This window comes from Sturnira hondurensis, unplaced genomic scaffold (genome assembly GCF_014824575.4).
Source record: "Sturnira hondurensis isolate 20B ecotype Veracruz unplaced genomic scaffold, ASM1482457v3 Scaffold0003874, whole genome shotgun sequence".
NCBI classification, from domain to species: domain Eukaryota; kingdom Metazoa; phylum Chordata; class Mammalia; order Chiroptera; family Phyllostomidae; genus Sturnira; species Sturnira hondurensis.
Window position 1 is genome coordinate 7,610,357 of NW_028076505.1, and position 23,079 is coordinate 7,633,435.

General features: G+C 44.4%; 2 protein-coding genes across 19 annotated transcripts in view; one reads left to right on the forward strand and one right to left on the reverse strand.

Annotated features, from left to right (window-relative positions):
* The window catches only part of RRBP1 (ribosome binding protein 1), an 83,246-nt gene extending 73,442 nt beyond the window's left edge, over positions 1 to 9,804 (reverse strand). For 17 of the 18 annotated variants that reach the window (XM_037043099.1, XM_037043106.1, XM_037043094.1 and 14 more), the window contains exon 1: positions 9,728 to 9,804. The gene's annotated coding sequence lies outside the window, so the exon portion shown is untranslated. Of the gene's footprint in view, positions 1 to 9,335; positions 9,395 to 9,727 lie in introns of those variants that run through there. The other variant, XM_037043088.1, reaches the window with a different exon arrangement.
* On the forward strand, positions 8,280 to 10,924 carry LOC118984897 (5E5 antigen-like). The gene is made up of 4 exons (XM_037043111.1): positions 8,280 to 8,355; positions 8,727 to 9,153; positions 9,287 to 10,032; positions 10,309 to 10,924. The coding sequence occupies exons 1-4, from the start codon at positions 8,280 to 8,282 to the stop codon at positions 10,323 to 10,325; spliced, it is 1,266 nt and encodes a 421-aa protein (XP_036899006.1). The 3' UTR covers positions 10,326 to 10,924.
* Positions 10,925 to 23,079: the final 12,155 nt, after the last annotated feature.

Genomic DNA, 23,079 nt, shown 5'->3' on the forward strand with positions numbered 1-23,079 from the left:
AGACTTACGACTACATTTTTCTGTATATGTATTTTACTTTAGGAAAGAGAAAAAAGGAGTATTCAATTTCCAGCCAAGATGGAGACGTAGGTGGAAACATTGTGCCTCCTCGCACAACCAAAATTAAGGACAACAAAGATTTAGATAGAAAAACACAACCAGAACAGGCAGAAAATTGAACTGTATGGAAGTCCAACAGCCATTCATCCAGACCAGTAAGAGGGGTGGAGTCTGAGGCCCACAGAGAGGGGTCTCAGCAGAAAAAGGAGGTGGCTGCCAGACCCAGGAGCGCAGGCAAGCCAGGGCTAGCAGACTCCAGGAGCAGGGAGGAAACAAGCAGACCCAGTCAGGCGCACAAGGTGGTTGGCTGACCCAGGTCACACATTTGCCCGCAGATAAACTAGGCAAATACAGGCAGCAAGACAGACCTCAAAACCCAGGGCCCCAGTGACAGGAAATAAAGCCTAAAAGCACTGACTGAAAAGGTGCCAGGAGAGACTCCCAGCCTCACAGGAGAGTTCGTTGGAGAGACCCACAGAGCCCCAGAATGTACACAAGCTCACCCACCCAGGAACCGGTACCAGAAGGGCCCAATTTGCTTGTGGGAAGCAGCAGAGGAGACTGAAATCTGATAGAGAGAGCAGAACAAGCGCCACTGTTCCCTCTCTGACCCCGCCCCTACATCCAGCATCACAACCCAGCCACTGGGTTGCCCTGCCCTGGTGAACACCTAAGGCTCCACCCCTCATATGTAACAGGCAAAATATGACCAAAAAATTATGGCTCAAACAGAAGAATATATCAAAGCCCCAGAACTGATACTTTTAAGCAACAAAGAGATAGCCAACCTATCAGATGCATATTTCAAAACACTGGTGATCAGGATGCTCACAGAACTGGTCGATTTGGGTCACAAATTAGATGAAAAAATGAAGGCTACACTAAGTGAAATGAAGGAAAATGCACAGGGAACCAATAGTGATAGAAAGAAAACTGGGACTGAAATCAATGGAGTGGACCAGAAGGAAGAAAGAAACAACCAAACAGAAAAGAATGAAGAAACAAGAATTCAAAAAATGAGGAGAGGCTTAAGAACATCCAGGACATCTTTAAACATTCCAACACCCGAATAACAGGGGTACCAGAAGGGGAAGAGGAACAGCAACAAAGTGGAAAACTTATTTGAACAAGTAATAACAAAGAACTTCCCCAATCTGGCAAAGGACTTCCAGGAAGTCCAGGGAGCTCAGAGAATCCCAAAGGAGGAGGACCCAAAGAGGAACACACCAAGACACATCATAATTACATTACCCAAGATTAAAATGAAGGCAAGAATCCTAGAAGCAGCAAGACATAAGGGGACAGTCACCTACAAAGGAGTTCCCATCAGACTGTCAGCTGATTTCTCAAAAGAAACCTTACAGTCAAGAAGGGACTAGAAAGAAGTATTTCAAGACATGAAATCCAAAGACCTACATCCAAGATTGCTCTGTGCAGCAAAGCTTTCATTTACAATGGAAGAGCAGATAAAGCACTTCTCAGATAAGGTCAAGTTCAAGGAGTCCATCATCACCAAGCCCTTATTATATGAAATATTAAAGGGACTTATCTAAGAAAAAGAAGATAAAAATATGAACAGTGAAAGGACAACAAACTCATAGTTATTAACAACCACACCTAAAACAAAAGCAAACTAAGCAGACAGCTAAATTAGGAGTGAAGCCACAGAAATGGAGATCACAGGGAGGGTTAGCAACAGGGGAGTGGGAGGAGGAGAAGCGGGAAGAAGGTACAGAGAATCAGTAGCATAGATGATGGGGTAGAAATAGACAGGGGGAGGTCAAGAATAGTATGGGAAATGTAGAAGCTAAAGAACTTATGACACATGGACATGAACTAAAGGAGGGGAATGTAGGTGCGAGAGGCTGTGCAGGGTGGAAGGGAATGAAGGGGAGGAAATAGGGCAACTGTCATGGCATAATCAATAAAATATTTTTAAAAAGAGAAAAAAGTATATATATACCAACTTTGGTAGGAAAATGATCATGTGGATCTGAAGGAGGAAGATCTTTAATGACTGGAGAATCTACTGCAGCACTTTCACCCCTGCCACCTCCCAGACTTCACCTGTGCACAGAAGCACACACAATGTTAGCTGGAACAAAGGTCAAGGTGACAGCCACCTCTTGCTTTAACCATCCCAAGACCTTCACTATCCGTGGCCAAGCCCCACTGTGTCATCCTTTTCACTTACTTTTAAAAATCAGACTGTTTGGAGTAAGGCTCAGGACCTTCCCACTTAAGAGGGAAACAACATAACATAGAAAAAATTGGCTGGGCTTCAGAGCTATGGTTGAAGTTGACCTTTTAAATGTTCCTTGACACATCACTAATAAGTCTTTTTATTCTGGGTGTCAATAATTCATCTGTTTTTCAGCAGTGACTTCTTCCTTCCCTCCATCACTGTAAACACTACTAAATTCTGAAAATTAAGATTCTTCCTAATTACCACAAGTATTACCTCATATAGAAATGAAAGTGCATTCAAGAGAAATAATGCTACCTATATCTAATTCCTATTCAGGATGAGTCTTACTTGAAAAGAAAATAGGTTTTGATGCAGTTGGGTTGTGCATTTTAATGACTGATTGAGAATTTCCAGAAAAACATACCAGTTGGGCTTAGGGCCAGAACAAGGGTGTTCCACATAAAATGAGTAGGCCTGATCTTCTGGTCAGAAATGGCTAAGAATCTAGAACACACTTTTTATTTCTTTGCCTGAAAACAAAAGTAGAAAGAGAGGAGGAGAAACAAAGGATGGGGGCTAGGTCTGGAAAAGCCTCTTACCAACCAGACCATTTGCCCCAGTAATTTTCTTCTATCTCCCCGACCTCCTCTGGCAAGTCCTCCCAGAAGAAAGAAAACCACCATATGGGGAGGCAGGGGGTTAATCTTATCAACTCCTCTTACTCTTCAGTCTGACTAGAAGAAGGGAAAATGAAATCCCAGCTACAAGGAAAGAATTTTCCCTCCTACTGCTAAGAATCACTCGTGCCAGTAAACACAAAACCCACCTCTTTTCAGAGCAAACCCTCTCATTGTTCAAATAAAAAATAACATTTCGTTTACTGGTGAGTGTGTCATCACTGATATGCTGGTACTCTGCAACCCCCTCGCCCCCATGTAGCTCATCAGTTACACGGGAAATAAAGATGCAAGCTGCCAATTCTTGGAAAATTGGTGTGAGCACCTGGGAAGGGCTAGGTCTGGTTGAGGGATCCTAGCATAAATGAGACTCAGGAAGTCAACACAACCAGCATGGAGGTTTGGGGCACCAGATATAAAGCAAATGACCCAGACTCCCCCTAAGGGCCATTTCAAATCCCCTGGCCTCTGCTGGCAGAGCAAGACTGGCCACATTTGACAGCACCCCTCCACAGTTATAACTGTCCATTTCCCAACTGTAGCCAGGCTAGAGGGAATCCAAATAAAACCTGAATTTGGAGTATATTTATACTTGATGCTCTAGGAATCCATACAGTGGAAGCTAAATAATAACATATTTATAGAACACAAGCACTAGAAAGTCATCTCTACATTATCAGCTCAGTAAAGATGGGTACCTACTGCATTCCAGGCATTAGAGATACCTAGAAAAAACAAAACAGATATATCCCTGTACTGGTAAGGTTTATGCTCCAGAGAGATGACAAAATAAGTCACATATGCAACATGTCAGGTGGTGATAACAAAGAGAAAACCACGCAGAGAGGTGGGGCAGGGAACCAGAGTAGGAAATGGGGGATTGCCAGGGACTGTCACTTCACAGACAGGAAGGTTGGGAGAGCAACCATGTGTCCATCTGGGGAAAAGCTCCCCATTGAAAGCAACAGTGTGTGTGCAAAGGCCTGAGGCAGTGTGAAGCAAAAGTATGCCTGAGAAAGAGAAGATCAGTGTGAATGGAACAGAGGACAAGGAGATGGTAGGAGTAAGGCCAGAGTGAAAGTATGGCCCTTGGAGGCTACTGTGGAGCCTGTGGCCAAGTAGAATCTTGAAGAGTAAAGTGACATGATTTGCTCTTGCAATAAACGAAAAGGTAGAGGGTGAGGGCAAAAGCAAGGATACCATTTCAGGGTTAATAAAATAACACAGACAAAACAATATTTATCAAATTAAAAAAATAACCCAGGCAACATGAGAGGGATTTGGATCAGAGTGGTACCAGCGCAAGTGGTGAGTGGCTGGATTCTGGCTCTCATTTGAAGGCAGCGTTGACAAGATTTGCTTTTGTACAGGATACAAGTATGAGAAAACTAGGAATTGAAGATAAACCAAGGTTTGTGGCCTGAAAGATGGAGCTATCTGGCCTAGTTTCATTTACACCAGGAGGAAACTTAAGCCCAAGAAGGAGGCAAGTCATGTCCAAGGTCGCACCACCTAGTTCTGGGACTGGAACCGCCAACAAGTGCCTCTCCCACTATCCCACACTGCAGCTCAGCAGGAGACAACAGTAACCACTCAGGTGCCCTCCAGCCCCTCTCTGCTCTCCGATGCTGGAGAAGACAGTGCCCCCTTGGAGACAGCCAATCCCCATGAACATCATGTAAATCTGAATAGGATGCTGGTGAAAGAAAGCACGGGCCCTGATCAGAGAGGGGCCCATGGTCACCATTCAAGAAGACAGACCTGGTGTGACCAGAAGTTCCCATTTTTTCCCAAAAGAATCCCCAAATCTAGATTTTATGAAAAAAGGTATCCTTTTTTAAAAGGTGGTTTAATTGTCTAGTAACATGAGGTTGACCAAGCAAATCTCATGTGCACACTAAGTTCTATATGGTGTCCGTACAGGGCACCAGCCTGGAACCATTCTTGAGACAGTCTAAAACAGGTCTTATTTGCTCACATCTCAACCAGAGTTAGGGTATGGAATTAAAGATTTGGGCTTAATGGTATTTTATTCTAGCTTTTGAACCAGCAAATAATATTTGTTAGCACTATAAATAGAGTGGGCAGGCACAATCTTAGTGGACTTCCTCTCTGACCAAGAAGAGAGTGAGTAGCTGCCCATCATTCGGGGTTGGTAACTCTGGTTTTATATTATTCTACTTAGAGTACTAAGACCAGCTCACTAGTATAACAGAGCCTTGCAAATAGTCACTGACCCAGGAAACAACTTATATCAGCCAAGTATAAAAATGCCAGTATGTTGGAACAAGTAAGGTTTGGGAACTGGCAGCTGTTCCCGCCTTTTCAAAAATCTTAAATGTAGACATTACTAAACTTCTTTATAAAGTTGCCTCCCACTGCAATACAGGTGGAAGATACATGTCACTTATAGCACTTAATGGAAGCACACATCATAGACATACCTGGTTTTCAAACCTGGGAGTCAGGTTGCCTATTTCCAGACATTCATCAGAATTTATCAGGCTAAGAAAACAGCCTCCTAGGAAGTAGCCAAGTTAACTTTCTGTAATCCTAAGTGGCCCTCTTGCCCAGGATCTCTCGCTCTGAATAAATATTTACTTCCCCTACATGCCATATGCTTTTTGCCCAATAACCAGTTGTACGTGTGTGTTTGGTTTGACCATTTTTACACTGTTGGAATAAAGTAAGAACCTCTCCAGGGCAGGGTCAGTATCTGTGTTGCCCACCCACCCTCCTTTCTTATTCTTGGTATGCAATTTACAATGCACCCAAACAGTAGGGTGCATTGTAAGATATCTTGTTAGTTTGAAGCACATGAACTACCACTAGTCAACTGTTTTTGACACACAGAGCAGGCAATTTCATATGGTTCAGTATATTAATACTTATAAATGATGCAGAGGAACAAAGACTTAAATTTTTTAAGATTTTATTTATTTATTTTTAGAGAGGGGAAGGGAGGGAGAAAGAGGGAGAGAAACATCAATGCATGGTTGCCTGTCACACGTTCCTACTGGGCACCTGGCCTTCAACCCAGGCATGTGCCCTAGACTGGGAACCGAACCTGCCTGATTCAGAGGCTGGCACTCAATCCACTGAGCCACACCAGCCAGGGTGAAACTTAAATGTATACAGAATACAAACCATCTCTAGACTACCACTGTCCAAGAGACCTTCCAGTGATGATTGAAATGATCTAAATCTCCACTGACCATCATATAGCTACTGAGCACTTGAAATGTGGCTAACGTGACTAAGAAACTGAATTTTTAATTTTATTTAGCTTTTTTAAAAAGATTATTTATTTATTTATCTTTAGAGGGGAAGGGAAGCAGAGAGGGAGAGAAATATTAGTGTATGGTTGCCTCTCATGAGTCCCCTGCTATGAACTAGCCTGCAACCCAGGCATGTGCCCTGAATGGGAATCGAACCGCAATCATGTGGTTCGCAGGCCCGTGCTCAATCCACTGAGCCACACCAGCCAGGTTAACTTTAAGTTGAAAGCTCTATGTGGCTACCATGTTGGACAACAACTTTCTAGATGGTAGCTTCTTCAGATAAGAATTAGGTCTCACTCTTTTTTTGCAGTGTGGTATTTGTGGTGTTTGAAGGCACAGCACACCTGAGATGCTTGAGAAAGAAATGAAATTAAAAGTATCTTCTTGCACTACCACAGTTTCAACTGACTCCCCACCTTCCTTCCACTGAAGGTCTTAATTTAGATCTTGTAATTCCATGTCCTTTCTTGGGTAGTTACTGTCCCAACAGGCATGAAATTATATGTCCCAGTAGGTGAACATTAAGGCCATACCCACATCACCCAGCCAGTGGGCAATGGGAACTGGCCTGTAAACCGCCTGACCAGCTGGGTCTCCATGTTGTCATCTACAGAATGGGGATAACCATACCTATTTACAGAATGGGGGTGTTACAAGACCTAGGTGTACATCAAAGTATGGAATCTGATTCTAAAGAATAAACCTTTAAAATAAAGTTAGGCTCAGCTTCACTTGTCCAATAAGATACGAAACTACTAATGAGACTATGTTAATAGGTACTGCAGTCTACCACATTTAGTCAACTATTGTTAAGGGCTAGCACTAGGCCTTGACTGTTGGAGGTCCAGGACATACAGATGAATAACACAGTCCTGCCATCATGATTCTGACAGATCATTTTTTCCCGAAAACAAAATTTTGGCAAAGAAAAATCTGGTGTCTGAAAAAACTGTTGATTCCCTGCCTATGTGTCATTTACTTATTAATTTAAGCTCCCAGGAATAAAAGAACAAGTAAGAAAACTCTGGGGTCCTAAGACTTTAAAAAGTGCTCCTGGTACATAACCAACCAATATTCCAATTAAATCACTTGTATTCAACTACTTAAATGGAATTTGGTGCTGTATAATTACTGCAGCCTGTTGACTTAGGTGTCATTCCAGAAAAGAGCAAGACTGCTTAAATGTGACTCAACGATTTGGTATTTATTTAAAACTCTCCCAACACCAAAAAATATTCATGTACCAAGATACCACTAATTTCTTCACAGATGTTCAGAGGCCTATTCCTTACCATGAAAGTATTCTGTTATGACACACTGCCTCTATCTCTATCCACTGGACTCTCTATCTCCAAATCCCAAGACACCTTTCATGTCCCCCTTCTGCCGTCAACAAGGACCAGAAGCCCTGCAGGCCATGTTTGAATTGATCCAGTAAAGGGGAAACAATCTACTAGATCTGTCCCCACCTTCCACCCTTTTCTTAAATAGAGAGGGAAATGGCATCTCCAGGACCTCAGAACCAGAAGCTACTCTCTGGAAGGGAAAAAGGTTGGCAGCCCACAGTGCAGCTGACCTTCAGAAAGTTCATAAAGGAACTGAGACATCACCACAGTACACAGCACGCAGCAGGATCACCAAGACTTCTCTGGTATCAGATTAACAGGAAGTTAAGATGACCAAGCACAGTGATAAGGTGTAAAGCAGGAGGTAAAGTCAGTGGAGAATACACACTCCACAACTGCATAAGGATAGTGTAAAGCATCCAGCTACCCTTCCTGGGCAGAAAAAAAGACCTGAGCAGCAGTGTTCTTGAAGAAATCTCTAGCCTGGATGTGAGGCCCAAACTCCTGAAAGTGCCATCCAGGTCCTCTCACCCTGAAGACTCCAGCATACTAGGCAAACAGTAATGTGGAAGGCTCCCAAGAACGTTCAAAGTTTCGTTTCCTTGGTACTTCCTAGTCTCTGCTCACCTCCGACCTCCTGGAGTTATTACCCAACTGCCTTCTGTTTGCACAAGGTCCCTGTTTTATCCAGCACTTGCCTGGGAAGCTGCCCAGCTTCCAATTGTGAATGCGTTTTACTATCTCCAGGCTACAGATAAGGAAAGCCAGGTTCAGAGAGGTTAAGGGACAGGCTCAGAGGGTCGGTAAGTATGGTAGCAGAGGGGTGGAATCCAGCCCTGCAATTGCAGCAGGCAGGATGGCGCCAGACCCAGACTCCACTTCCCCCGAATGCACCACACGTCCCTAAAAACTCATCCCACCAATAACGGCCAACACTTGTTATCTACTCCCTGTGTGTGCTGGGTCTTCACTGATTTTTCTCTTAAGTACAAACATCAGCAGCCGTATTTTTCACACAGATTAAGTGGACCCCGGAGTGAAACAGCTGAGTCGAGGTCATCCTCAACCATGCTGAGATTTTAGAAGCCCCTCCCTTAACCATTACAACATATCGATCCACCATCGATGATTTGTAATCTGGGGAAGGGTCCCTGAAGCTTCCCGGACGCTCCAGTGGAAGTGCGGACCCCAGCCTTCTCTCCTCCGCCCCAAGAGACCAGCAGGCCCGGGCGGGCGCCAGGCCCAGTGCCAGCGCGCTTGGCGGACCGGGCCGGCAATGCCCGCTTCCGCCAAGACCTGGAAACGCCGGCCCATTCATCTTGGCACGGACGGACCTTGCCAGGCAGGGCCCGAGGTGCCCGGGCCCCCGAGTCGGGCGCCTTGGCGCTGAGCTCCGCTCCGCTGGGCCTGGGAAAACGATGCCCCCAGCCCCACCACCAGGGGGAGCAGAGAGTCTCCTCCCGCACTCCGGGAAGTTGCCACGGCGGTCGCCGAGGAGTCCGGACCCCGGACAGCCCTCGGTCCCCACAAGGCCCCACACGCAACCCCGCGTCCCAAGCCCGTCCCGTCGGGGGCCGCTCTGCCCCCAGAAGAGCCTCCAGGTCGCAGGCAGCAGGCGGGCGCGCTCAACCCGCGGGCCCCTCATTCAATCCCGCCCTCCTTCCCCTCGGCTGGCCTCTGCTGCCTTCCGCCCGTCCCCCCCATCCCCCCCATCCCCCCATCCCCCCCCCCAAGCCCGGACTCCAGCCCGGCAACGTCATCCGGCCGCTTCCCGAAACTTAACTCTTTCCTCCGCCAGCTGTGCGCCGCCCTGCCCCGCCAACAACTTTCTTTGCCCAACTTCGGAGCGCTCGGGCCGGCCCGACGGCTCGGCGGGGAGGGATGGATCTCCACGTCCCACCGCTGGGCCGCCCCAAGTTTCCCTGACAGCGAAGGGAGTGGGATCCACACCGCGGGGAGCGCTCGGCCCACGCCCGTGCACGGGGTTCGGGCCGGCAAACGCCTCAGGGGCCCGACCCAAGCCCGAGGGTCAGCTGCCGCGGCGACGGCTGGCCGCGCCGCCGGGGGAGGGGCCGCCAAGGAGACGTGTCATTCGCGGCGCGGCTGGGTCCCGCGCCCCGACGGCCCGGGCCCCACGCCGCGGCTACCAATACAGGGCCCCACCAAGTTTCTTACCTGCAGACGGAGAAGCGGGAGGGAGTGCGTGAGGATAGGAGACGCTGTCGCCGCTGCGGAACCGGTAAAGAGAAGCCGGCCGAGCCTCCGCCGAGAAGACGCCCTCGAGTACCTGCAGGCGCCGCGACCCCGACGCCGCCCGCCCCGTCTGCCGTCCACTCCGGCCGTTAGCTGGCTGCGTGCGCGCGTGTGGAGTCGTGGCACTTTCTGCCTAGGAGCTGGCGAACGGCCCCCTCCGCCGGGATCACCGCCTCCTGCCTTCCCCACCCCGGGCCAGCCATTCATCGGGAGGCCTCTCCCAATTGGTACGCGCCCCGCCACTCCGCTGGCTCCTGACCAATTAGAGTGCGGATGGCCAAGCAGAGACGGCAGCCATTGGGCAGAGAGGAGGGTCTCCTCCTCGACCAATGAGAGAGGGGAGGAGCTGCGGGGAACCAGGAGGGCAAAGCCGGGGAGGGCGGGGCCGCGCGGCGCGGCGCTAGTTCCTGCGTGGGGGCGGGACGGGGCTGGACGACCGGCCAGGCGGGGGAGGGGGTGTCAACTTGGCCACGCTAACTCCGGGATCGTCGCGCTGTTTTTAGACGCTGACTTGAAGTAGGCTCTTCCTTGGAGGGTGGCGAAGGTTCGAATCCCGGCAGCGCTGGACCCGAGTTCCTATACCTCGCAGGGCTTAGGTGGCAGTGGGTGTTATAATGAGCAGGGCTGCACATCCCGCCGACAGCCGAGAGAAACGCTATATTGAAATACAACTACCTCCACAACAGCGCCCCCTTTAGGTCCCAGGTGTGAGGACAGGCTCTGTTGCGGGTAGACTAGGAAGGGCAGGTCCGTTTCTTCAGAGACTGCAATCAGCACCAGAAATTTTCTTAAGTAAAGGGAGGAATTGGATGAAAAGGCAAGAAGGTGCACAAAGAATGGAGGGATGTTACTGCACTCATTTTTAGGGTACCACTGAAGCATAGTCTGTTTAGAGTTACTCATCCAAACCGCAGCTGGCAGAGCAATAATTACAGGCAGCCTTACGGCTTTTAGTCCATGCATTGCGGAGGGTGAGAGGGCCTGACTCAAGAAAACACCCATTTCCCAGAAAACTGAGCAAATAGTACTTCCTGATTACATGACATTATTCCCCAATGTAAGCCAGCACTCTCTCTTCATAACCAAATGGGTGTTTCAAATAAGATAATTGTAGACCTGTTTTTTTAACCATTATATCAGCCAGTGTCTCTTAAAGCTAACCCCTTGAACTTGAGCCAAACTCACGTCTTTGAAATTAAGGTTTCTGGAGGTCAGCGGGGCTGTGGCATTCTGATCTGCTGCACGTGACTTCCCTAGCCCCTGTGGCTGCAGAGTTCTGTTTCTAATATCAATCTCTTGGACAATTTCACACATCCCTGCCCCTATTTTTTGTCACTTGTGCTGCACCAATTGGTGTGAGAAATATGGGAAAAATATTAGTTGTCATGAGGGAATAAAGAGGAGCTGATTTGAAATAAAACTGTTCATTCCTATTTTTAATCTCAGCAGTTCCTTACAACATATTGGTGATTAATCAACGGGAATTAACTGTATTAGCTTTCAGTACTCAGTCTTTTTTCAGTGATGATCTCTGGCTTGAAATAAAAGTCAAGAAATCCAGCTTTTCGCTAGCATATGCTATCATCTAGTTCTAACTGAGCATGGGTAAACGTCTTAACTCTCTGAAAATAGGTGTTCTTTTCCAAGACAATCATTGCCCCCTCTGGGTTTCAGAGAGGAAATATTCATTCATTTGTGTTTATTGACTGCCTGTAGGCAAGCAGCCTAGAGTGATGACACTGACCCAGCAAAGACCCATCTGCCCACGAGGGCCTTTCTGTGAACAGAGACTGCCTTTACCTTATTTACTATTTAGGTTTCTCAGAAAGAGATCCTGACAGGAAGATTTGGGTTCAAATCACTCATTTTAGGGATGATCACAAAACAATGGCAGCAAAATGGGATGGGAAGGAGCTGATAAAGAGCACGATTTCAAGCAAGTGACTGCTGTGAGCAACCAGGGCTCAGTGTCTCTGAGCATTCAGAGACCTGTGAGTACACACCCCAAACATGTCCTATCTGTGGGGTGAGGAAGTGGGTTATTTATTTCCGTACCCACTCCTACCCATCCATTGGTTGAGGGCTACTTCTGGGGTACTTGAGCTTGTTCCCATGCCCTGTCAGCCAGAAAAATGCAGCAAGAAGCCCTTGGTGGAAGGTGAATGCCTAGAAAACTCAAAGGGGGATGGGGAGGTAGGGGATAAGTGGTCACAATAATGGCTTCTCTGAGCCAGCACTGTACAAAGTCAAGGCTTAGTAAAGACATGTTCCATAAATTGTTAAATCAATTGTGGGATTACTTTAGGAGTAAGGGGTATTTACTAAAAAGGGGCTCTTCGTTCCCTCCTGTAATTTAACATTGGTTTGATCTCAACAGAACATATGTTCAAATTTGTAAAGGTAGCCTGGCCTGAGCTTTTTCCTTTCCTCCTTCCCTGCCCCTTTTTCTCCCTCCACCTGGCTCCATCCGGGCCAGTTCATCCTCCACCTCAACCACCCACCCTCTGGCCTGGCCTGGCCACTGCTGTGCCCCCATGGACTGCCATCCTTGGCCCTGCTCAACCTCATCAGCATGTTTTAGCCTTGCTGTCTCCCAAGCTGTATCAGGGGAAACCAGAGCTACTCAAGACTAGATGGACAGGGATGCCTGTGTGGGGACTTAGGGGCTTCCCCAGGTTCAGAGTCCCTGGCCTTGCTGTATTATCTACTGCATGCCTGTATCTGCCAAATTACACAGACTTCCGTGGCAGAAGAGAAGTCTGCCGTGGGCATCACAAAGTCTGGCCTCCAGACTTACCTGTTCAGTGCCAGGCACCAGGCTAGAACTTAGGAAACAGGTCCCTGCCATCCCCCTGGATGACAGTCCAGTGAGGTATTGTTATGTTTAAACAAGTCAGAGAGAAAGAGGAGCCCACTGAGAGGGATGTGCAGAGGCTGACCAGGGTGTTAACCCAGACTGAGGACAGTAGAGGGGGTGACAGCAGTAGCTTGAAAGACAGGTGGAGTTAGCCAGGTCAAGAAGTGGGTGAAGGGCCCACCTGGTGACAGAACAGCCTGGGCAAAGGCCCGATGATCTCAGCATGATGCTCAAGTGGCAACTACAAATGAGGTTTTGCCAAAGCCTGAAGGATGAAGAAGAAGTTAAGAAGAGATGAGTCTCAAATGGTGATCATAATGGCAGAAGGGAACTCTTTTGGAGTGATGTGGATATCCCATATCTTGCTCATAAGATATGGTTACATGATCAAAGTATACACTCTTGAAAACAGTGAATTTGGTTTGTAAAAAAAAATTATACTGCAATCAGCCTGACTCAAAGAACATACTGTGTTTTAAAACAAATAAAGCATTTATATTAGGGAAAACTAAACATACAAGAATAATTACCTAGTATGGTTCATTAACTCATGACAGTGCTTTGCTTTCTATTACTAAATTGCAAATATTATTTTAAAAGACTAAGCAGAAAGATGAGAATATGTTACGTGTTACAGTGTAAAAAGAGGTTTTGCTTTATCAACAACTCTGAAAGGATGATAAATGGCAAATAGAATAAAATGTCATGTGGTAAAAAAAAGTCATCACAACAGTATATAACATTTTTAGGTCTTAGGTGCTAGGCACTATTCAAGACATCCTAGAAATAAGTAAAATTACTTGACCCTCAGATCAACCAATGAAAGAGATATAGTTCTTATCTTCATTTTAGAGATGAGGAAACTAGGCACAGAGAGGTTGAGTAATCTTCCCAATGTCAGAGGAGTGCTGGTCAGAGAAGGAGGATTTGGGCCTGGGGTTCATACATATAACTACCGCATTTGGTGCCAGATCTCAGAAAGTGTGCTGTGCCTGTGTGTGGGGTTGGGGGATTGGTGAACCTTTGGTGGTAGTGACTCGAGGAGGGGTTTGTCATCAATGACAGCCAAGATCACTCCCTTGGCCCTCTCTTATGGGTCATTGTGATGCTCAGTTAGGTTGTGGATCCACTGGGTTGGTAGTCATTGCAATAGCTGAGGTGACAAAAGCTTGAACAGGCCAGTGGTAGAGTGGGAGGTACAAGGGTCCTTAGGGATATTTAGGAAGTGAAGTAGGTAAGGCTTGGCAACTACAAACTATAAGGAACAGAGAGGAGTCTCCTGTGAGCCTCTGTTCCTTGCCTGAGTGACAAAGAGCATAGAGGTGTCACTGGAGGGGCAGGACACATGGATGAACAGGTTGGGGACAGGAATTGGGGAGGATGTTGCATGTTGTTTTGATATGTTGAATTCAAGGAGATATCTCCATATCTCCATATGGAGATATTGTCTCTGTGGATCTGAAGCTCAGGGGTTGAGGCCAGTGTGGGTGATACAGTTTGGAAACCTAAGCACATAAGTAGAAATTCAAACTTCAGAAATGAAGATGATCGTACACAGCCTATGGAGCTGTGAGCTGCATGTGGATAGGGACAAGAGAAAGCCAATGCTTAAGTCCTGGATTGAGAAAGGAAAACCCACAAAAGAGTCTGTAGCAGTCAGCTTTTGCTAGTAACAAACCACTCCAAAATTCAGTGGCTTAAAACAGTTATAGTTTCTTATTAGAGCTCACACATCTGTGGGACAGCTGAGGCCTGGTGGATCTTGGCTGGCTCATGCATTGGTTTTTGGATAGGCTAGGGGTTCACCTCTGCTCTGGGCTCAAATGGGGCAACCTAGGAGCTCTGCTCCACTCAGCTCATGCCCTTCTCCTAGAACAAGCACTTCTTCTGGTGATGGTTGAAGAAAAAGAAAACAAGTAGAAGTACACAAGTTTACTTGAAGGCTTCGAACTGTGTCACTTCTACCTCATTCTGTTGTGCAAAGCATGTCACATGGACAAGCCCAAATTTGGAGAGGAAATACAATCCAGGGTGAAGAAATGACACCATGGATTCACTACCACTGAGTCCAAGAAAGAGAGTTGGAAAAGGTAAATCAGGAGAGGGTGGGTTTATGGATGGGCAAGTTTGAAGAAGTGAAGAATGGTAAGCACACCTTGGAAATCCAGCAAGATAAAAACTGGAATATGTGTGAAACATGGCAATTCAGGAGTCACCAGTTTTAGACGAGGTGGTGGGTGACAAGGTAGTCCCCAAATTGTGGAAGGCTGAGAAGTGGATGGGAGGGGAGAAGGTAGAAGCAACATGCATCTATTCATTCAACAAATTACTCCAATTCAGTACCTACCACACTGGTCTAGGTAATGGAAGACAGCCGTGAATAAGGCAAAGGGTTTCCTTTCATAGAGCTCACACTCAAGTGGGGAGACAGTAGACAAGACAACCAATAAATAAGAAAAATAAATTAAGATGATGCAAAGAGCTACAAGGAAAAGAGTACAGGCTCATGTGATGAAGAAGGATGGAAATTTGGGAATGAATACAGTGGATGTACAGTTATTTAGAGAAAGCATCTCAGAGAAGGTGATAGTTGAATTGACAGATGATAAAAGAAATTGATCTTGTCTCAGAAAGAAGGATAAATACATGAAAAAATCCTAGAGTGGGGAGGAACTTAGCACCTGAAAAGAAAGAAGTTTGTGTGGCTAGAGCTGAAGGAGAAGGGGAGCAAAAGGTAAGGGATCTGTGATGCAGAAAGGTACTACTGTGAATGAGGGCCTTTGGATACATTGCAAAGCCAATGGGGGAAGGGAGCTTTAAGAAGAGTAATGAAATCTAATCTGCATTTTATTTTATTTTTATTAAAATATAGTTAAACAATATTACATTAGTTTCAGGTGTACGGCATAGTTATTCAACATTTATATACCTAACAAAGTAGTGACCACAGTAAGTCTAGCAATCATTTAACACTATACAAGGTTATTACAATATTATTGACTATATTCCCTATTCTGTATGTTATATTCCCTTGATTTATTGGTTTTATAGCTAGAAATTTGTGCCTCTTATCTCCCTTCACCTTTCACCCTTCCTCACTCCCTTTCTCTCGGGCAGCCATCAGTTTGTTCTGGATGTCTGTGGGTCTGTTTCTGTTTGTTTTTTAGATTCCAAATGTAAATGATGTCATATGAAAATGCTAATTCAAAAGGTATATGCACCCCTATGCTCATCACAACATTATTTACAATAGCCAAATGTAGAAGCAACCTAGGTGTCCATCAATAGATGAATGCATGAAGAAGATATGGTATGCATACGCAATGGAATATTACTCAGCCATAAAAAGAACACAGTCTTGCCATTTGCAACAGCATGGATGGATGTAGAGGGTATTATTCTAAGAGAAATGTCAGAGGACACATATCATATATTCTGCATTTTAAAAAATTACATTACTGATGATCTTTACAATAGTCAGCATGGTGTAATGCAGGCATTCAGGATTAGTTAGTAGGTTTTTGAAAAATTCTAGGCAACATATGTTTTATGTGCTGGTAAATATTTAACAATTGGCTCTCAGAGGTTGGAGGTTGGGGGTGTTCCTACTATGTAGTGCCAATTTACTTGTTATAAATACTGCTCTCATAGCTGATTTCAAACTACAAACTCACTGAACACTGAGGTAAAGAGAACTTTGCAGGAATATAATATTATATACCATGTAGATAATCTCATAAATATTCTCAAGGACTATATAATAGTAAAATGTAGTCAAGTAACTTGGGAGTCATAGGTTAAGCATTTATTACTTTTGTTTTTAATATAATCTAATTCACTATAACTTTATGTCATTAAATTTTATTTTTTAATTTATCTATTTTTTATAATTTATTTTTTAAAGATTTTATTTATTTATCTTTGGAGGGGAAGGGAAGGAGAGAGGGAGAGAAATATCAATGTATCATTGCCTCTGGTGTGTCCCCTGCCGGGAACTGGTCTGCAACCCAGGCATGTGCCCTGACTGGGAATCGAACTGCGATCGTCTGGTTTGCAGGCCCATGCTCAATCCACTGAGCTACACCAGCCAGGGCCTATTTATCTATTTTTTGAGAGAGAGAAACATCAATCTCTTTTTCTCCTTATTTATACATTCATTGTATGTGCCCTGACTGGGGATCCACCTTCAACTTTGATGTACTGAGACAACTGAGCTACCTGCCCAGGACTATATCATTAAATTTTTAATAATGGCTGTGTTCCATGAATTGCTTAAATTTTTTTTTTAATGTAGCAATTAACTCTTACGAGCTGGCTGGCTCCTCTACTGAATTTAGTAGTCTCCTGGACCAGAGTAGAGGATGTGTGTGTGTGTGTGTGTGAGAGAGAGAGTGAGGTGAGGAAGGAGACAGGGAGAGGGGAGAGAGAGAGGGAAAGGAACACAAAAGGATTAGAAAAATGAAATAATGTGCACATTCATGTTGACATTTCTGCACATATCTCATTCCCTTTCTGATTGTGGACTCGAGGTCAGTGGCTCTATCTGATACACCATTATGTTCCCTGAACACTTAGCCAATGCCTTGATTCTAGTAAAAATTCACCTTAGGAAATTTTTAGAATTTTTAGAATTTTTAGAATTTTTGGAATTTTAGAATTTTTAGAATTTTTAGAATTTTTAGAATTTTTAGAATTTTTCGATCTTCCCAGATGAAGACCTTGAGAAAAAGATTTGAGTGAAACCAGGTTATTTGGAAGGTGATCCCAGGAATCACCAGGAAGGAAGTGAAGACCTGAGGCAAAGAAGGGAAGACTGCCAATGAACAGTGCATCTTCAGCAAGTTCCGCTGTGGAGAGCTAAAGCCTAATCCATTGAAGAACTCTGGGATTATGCATCAGAANACCTTAGGTTCGATCTTCCCAGATGAAGACCTTGAGAAAAAGATTTGAGTGAAACCAGGTTATTTGGAAGGTGATCCCAGGAATCACCAGGAAGGAAGTGAAGACCTGAGGCAAAGAAGGGAAGACTGCCAATGAACAGTGCATCTTCAGCAAGTTCCGCTGTGGAGAGCTAAAGCCTAATCCATTGAAGAACTCTGGGATTATGCATCAGAATTACCCAAAATGAGAAGCAAGGATGCCAAAATACTTACTCACCAACTCTTATCTATCACTGTTTGAAGGCTGCTCCTGGCACTTCCAGACCACACCCCAGAGAAAGAGCTGGTGAAAAGATTGATGGTATTTGAAATCAGAGGCTGTTGATAGGCATAGGAATGGCAGAGGAGATGTGAACTGGGCAACACTGTATTGGTCCAAAACTCATAAATGTTTCTTGAATGAATGAATGAATGAACAAATGAATGCGTGAATGTAGGGCCCTTTGAGCTCCTTTAAACAAATTTAGCTTTTAAAGTTTTAAAAACAGAATGCAGATTCTTCTACTGTACAGTCAGCACATTTCTTGTATACTTTTGCAAAATCTAGAGTGGAGGACCTATGATATCCTAGACTATTTAAATTCTGCAGTATTGTTGCCCAAAATCAGAGTAATGTTGTTACACACTTGAAGAAAAATCTCTATAGGTAGGTTATAGTAACTGGCAAAATAAAAATAAAATTTAACACACAAAAAAAGATGGTAAGCATGAACCTAAATTACCAATTTTCATGGTTGCTAGTAGCAGTCAAAATATAACCAGGGTAAGAATATTTGGATTGCTGTGTGGGTGATATTGGAAAGTGAGCTTAGACATAGGAGTTTTTGCAAAGTTGAGGGTTGATCCAGTGGCTGGATGTGAGAATCCAAAGAAAATAAGTGGGGGAAAAAATAGAAGAATAAGGTTTGTCTGGCACTTTCCTGTTTGTAAAGTGCTTTGCAATGATCCTTACTAGAACCATGAGAGGGAATTGTTACCATTACTCTCAGTTTACAGGTGAGGCAGCCGCATGCAGAGAAATGCAGTAGCTTGTTCAAGACTTCATACTTATAAATGACAAAGTTAAATAAGCCTCAGAGACTCCAAAAATGCCATCTTTCCATGATTCACCTCTCAGCTTCCCCATGGAAAAGCCAACGGGGAAATGAGCAGTTATAACAGACCTTAGGAGTTAATGAAATACATCTTTCCTCTTTCTACTGACCTTCCAAGACTCCATGGGTCTCCCCTTTAGCCTACTCCTCAGATAACAGTGAGCATTTGGTAAGCTATCAAAAGTGTTTTAATTGAACTATAGATACCATCCAGTTGTGCTGCCCAGCTATGATTCTAGAAGTCCCAGAATCATATCCCTCTTTCTCAGATGAGGAATATTAGTCACGAGAAACATTCCATGGCCCTGAGGTCAGACTGACATGGCTAGATGCCTCACACTGGACATCTTGAGATAAAATTCAAGGGTCATTAAGTTAGGAGGCACCTGGGGCTTCATTTTTTGTCCCTAAACAAAGTATCCTTACCTAGCCTAGCTAGTCAGACATCTTGGCTCTTATCTAAGATTGCCAGTGATGAAGAATTCGGCACTAAAACTTTCCTCCCATTTCTGGTTTGTTTACTTTATTCATTCAGTAAATATTTATGGAGCACTGATGCATCCTAGGGTCTATGCTAGGTGCTAAGAATTCAATAGAAAACAATAAAAATTGGGCCCTATATTCAGTGAGCATGTAGCCAAGTAGAGATGGAGGCAAGCAATCAATAATTCATTAGACTAACATTCAGCTTATGGTACATGCTCCAAATTAAATAGAGTGAAATAGTATATAGGTACTATGAAAGACCTAACTATTTTTTTCTTTCTCTTCCAATCTATTCCCCTCACTTTTAGCAAACCTAACATTCTAATACCACCTATTTCCATCTTGTTTTGCTTCCTGTTCAGGAGCCTAAAATAATTTCCATCACATTCTCATTTGTCTCCCTGACTTTTGTGGAGCCCCATACCCTGATGCCCCCTACAATTTCCACTTATTCCCATCTATGCACACTCCATGCCTCCGCCCAAAGCACACTCTCCCCAACTGTGAGCCATCTACTCCATCTTTCAAGGGCTGCCTTTGGTCATTCATTCTGGAACTGAGCACCGAGTTGGCCAGATACCCTCTTGTTGGTGGAGGCACAAAGCTGGATTGAACTTGATTTTGCTCTGCCCTTGAAGAACCACAGAAGACTTGCTACCTCCACAAAGTCCCTGAGTACATTTTCTCCCTTTCACCTTATTCATTTAGAGGCTGCTTTCACACAACTGGGCACCAGAGTTTCCTAGTAGATTCAGTGTACAGGAGTTATCACTCTTCAATAATGACAAAACCCTATGAAAGGGTGAGTCTTGTGTTTTTCCTTCTGAATTCCTTGCCATTTCCAGTTCTGCAACAAACTGCTTTTAGCTTTGGGAAGTCCTTTTTAAGTCTGTCTTAAATCACTCCTACCTCACTGTGTTCTCTTCTAGGTGTTCACAGAGTGCACATTAATTGATTAGTAAGTGTTCGCCACTTAAAAATCATTATTCTATGCCCTCCTCTGGGTTCTTCTCAGAGAAGACTTAAAAATTACATCTCCTTGACACTCCAGCCAAGGTGGAGGCACAGGTGGAAATACTGTGCCTCCTCACACAACCAAAATTGAGGACAACAAAGATTTAGAAACAAAAACACAATCAGAACAGGCAGAAAATTGAACTGTATGGAAGTCCAACAGCCATTCATTCAGACCAGTAAGAGGGGTGGAGTCAGTGGCCAGTAGAGAAGGGTCACGGCAGGAAAAGGCGGTGGCTGCCAGACCCAGGAGTGCAGGTGACGCAGGACTAGCAGACCCCTGGCATGGGGAGGAAACGAGCAGAGCAAACAAGGTGGTTGGCTGACCCAGGTCACACATTTGCATGCAGATAAACTAGGCAAAAACAGGCAGCAAGACAAACCTCAAAACCCAGCACCCCAGCAATGGGAAATAAAGCCTAAAAACACCAATTGAAAAGGTGCTGGGAAAGACTCCTAGCCTCACAAGAGAGTTGGAGAAACCCACAGGGTCCTAGAACGTAGACAAGCCCACCCACCCAGGAACCAGTACCAGAGGGTCCAATCTGCTTGTGGGAAGCAGCAGAGGGAACTGAAATCTGAGAAAGAGCAGAACAAGCACCATTGTTCCCTCTCTGACCTTGCCCCCATATCCAGCATCCCAACCCAGCCACTGGGTTGCCCTGCCCTGGTGAACACCTAAGGCTCCACCCCTCATATGTAACAGGCACAACCTGACCAAAAAAAATATGGCTCAAACAGAAGAATATATCAAAGCCCCAGAGCTGATACTTTTAAGCGACGAAGAGATAGCCAACCTATCAGATGCACAGTTCAAAAATACTAGTAATCAGGATGCTCACAGAACTGGTCGATTTGGGTCACAAATTAGATGAAAAAATGAAGGCTACACTAAGTGAAATGAAGGAAAATGCACAGGGAACCAATAGTGATGGGGGAAAAACTGGAACTCAAGTCAATGGAGTGGACCAGAAGGAAGAATGAAACAACCAAACAGAAAACAATGAAGAAACAAGAATTCAAAAACATGAGGAGAGGCTTAGGAACCTCCAGGACATCTTTAAACATTCCAACATCCAAATTATAGGGGTACTAGAAAGGGAAGAGGAACAGCAACGAGTGGAAAAATTATTTGAACAAGTAATAATGAAGAACTTCCCCAATCTGGCAAAGGAAATAGACTTCCAGCGAGTCCAGGGAGCTCAGAGAATCCCAAAGGAGGAGGACCCAAAGAGGAACACACCAAGACATGTCATAATTACATTAGCCAAGATTAAAATGAAGGCGAGAATTCTAGGAGCAGCAAAAGATAAGGGGACAGTCACCTACCAAGGAGTTCCCATCACACTGCTGTCAGCTGATTTCTCAAAAGAGACCTTACAGGCAAGAAGGGGCTGGAAAGAAGTATTCCAAGTCATGAAATCCAAAGACCTACAGCCAAGATTGCTCTATCCAGGAAAGCTTTCATTTAGAATGGAAGGGCAGATAAAGCGCTTCTCAGATAAGGTCAAGTTCAAGGAGTTCATCATCACCAAGCTCTTATTATATGAAATTTTAAAGGGACTTATCTAAGAAAAAGTAGATAAAAAACATTTGTAGTAAAATGAGAGCCATCTCACAATTAATAACAACCACACCTAAAACAAAAGCAAACTAAGCAAACAACTACAACAGGAACAGAACCACAGAAATGGAGATCACATGGAGGGTTATAAACAGGGGAGCGGGACAAAGAGAAGGGGGAAAGGTATAGAGAATAAGTAGCATAGATGGTAGGTAAGAAATAGACAGAGGGAGGGTAAGAATAGTGTGGGAAATGTAGAAGCCAAAGCACTTAAGACACATCAACATGAACTAAAAGAGGGGGAATGAGGTTGGGAGAGGGTGTACAGAGTTGAGGGGAATGAAGAGGGGGAAATGGGACAACTGTAATCGCATAATCAATAAAATATATTTAAAAAATTACATCTTCTTAAATCTTTCTTCCACATCTTTTCCTCAACCACTTAATCATCGTGTTGCTCTTCTCAAACTCTGTTAATCAGCTTTAAAAAAATCATTAGTGAGCATTTTGAAGAAGATGTTTAATCCAGAACCAAAAAACAAAGTATAATAAAATTCAGAAAGGCTTGGTAGGGTGATTAAATTCAGCTTTCTAATTTTGGCCTGGCAGGCCCTACAACCAGCTAATAGATCGAGCAGACTGTCCCAGCTCACAAAACCCTCCAACCTCCAATCTGAACGTGTGTTGTGGAAAATTTCAATTTTGAGAAATGAGAACTTAATTGATAGCCCCATTGTCACTCATCTTCAGATTGCTATTGGTCACTGCAGTCAGAAAAATCCAGGCCTGTGCATAATTTGTTTAGCCAGTTTAGCCAACTTCCATTCTTTCTTACAGTGTCATTTCATTGTGAGTTTACAGATTTACAGAGTTCTAGGTGCTAGCTGAGGGATGCATGTGTGTGTGTACATGCTTGTGTGTGCATGTGTGAGAGAAAGAAAGAGAAGATGAACTAGACTAACTCACATTATAAGTTTTAATGACTTCCCATGAAATGCTTCTTAAACCTTTTTACCAAAATGCCTCTAATGGCAGGGAAAAGTGAAGGTGGGTACTGAGGATGGAGGTCTTTGGCTTCTAAACTATCTGTATCAGGAAGGCATTAGGATTAAATTAAAGATCTATGTGTTTTTTTGCATTTTTCTCCAAAATATACCCACAAAGGCAGATTCTCTAAAAATGGAGACCATTTCATTGTTATTTTTATGACATAACAGTAACGTATATCAATACATAATGCAGCTAGTACAAGAAAAAGTACCAAGAACAATGTAGAAAATCACCTGAAGTCCCAATCCCCCATGTGACCTTTTTCACTT

Excerpts from the sequence above, each read along its gene's own strand:
- LOC118984897 (XM_037043111.1), top strand. The coding sequence starts at position 8,280 with ATGCGTTTTACTATCTCCAGGCTACAGATAAGGAAAGCCAGGTTCAGA. Across the intron at positions 8,356-8,726 it reads GGGACAGGCTCAGAGGGTCG|TGGAAGTGCGGACCCCAGCC; the intron begins GTAAGTATGGTA and ends CGGACGCTCCAG. Across the intron at positions 9,154-9,286 it reads GCCCCCAGAAGAGCCTCCAG|CCCGGACTCCAGCCCGGCAA; the intron begins GTCGCAGGCAGC and ends CCCCCCCCCAAG.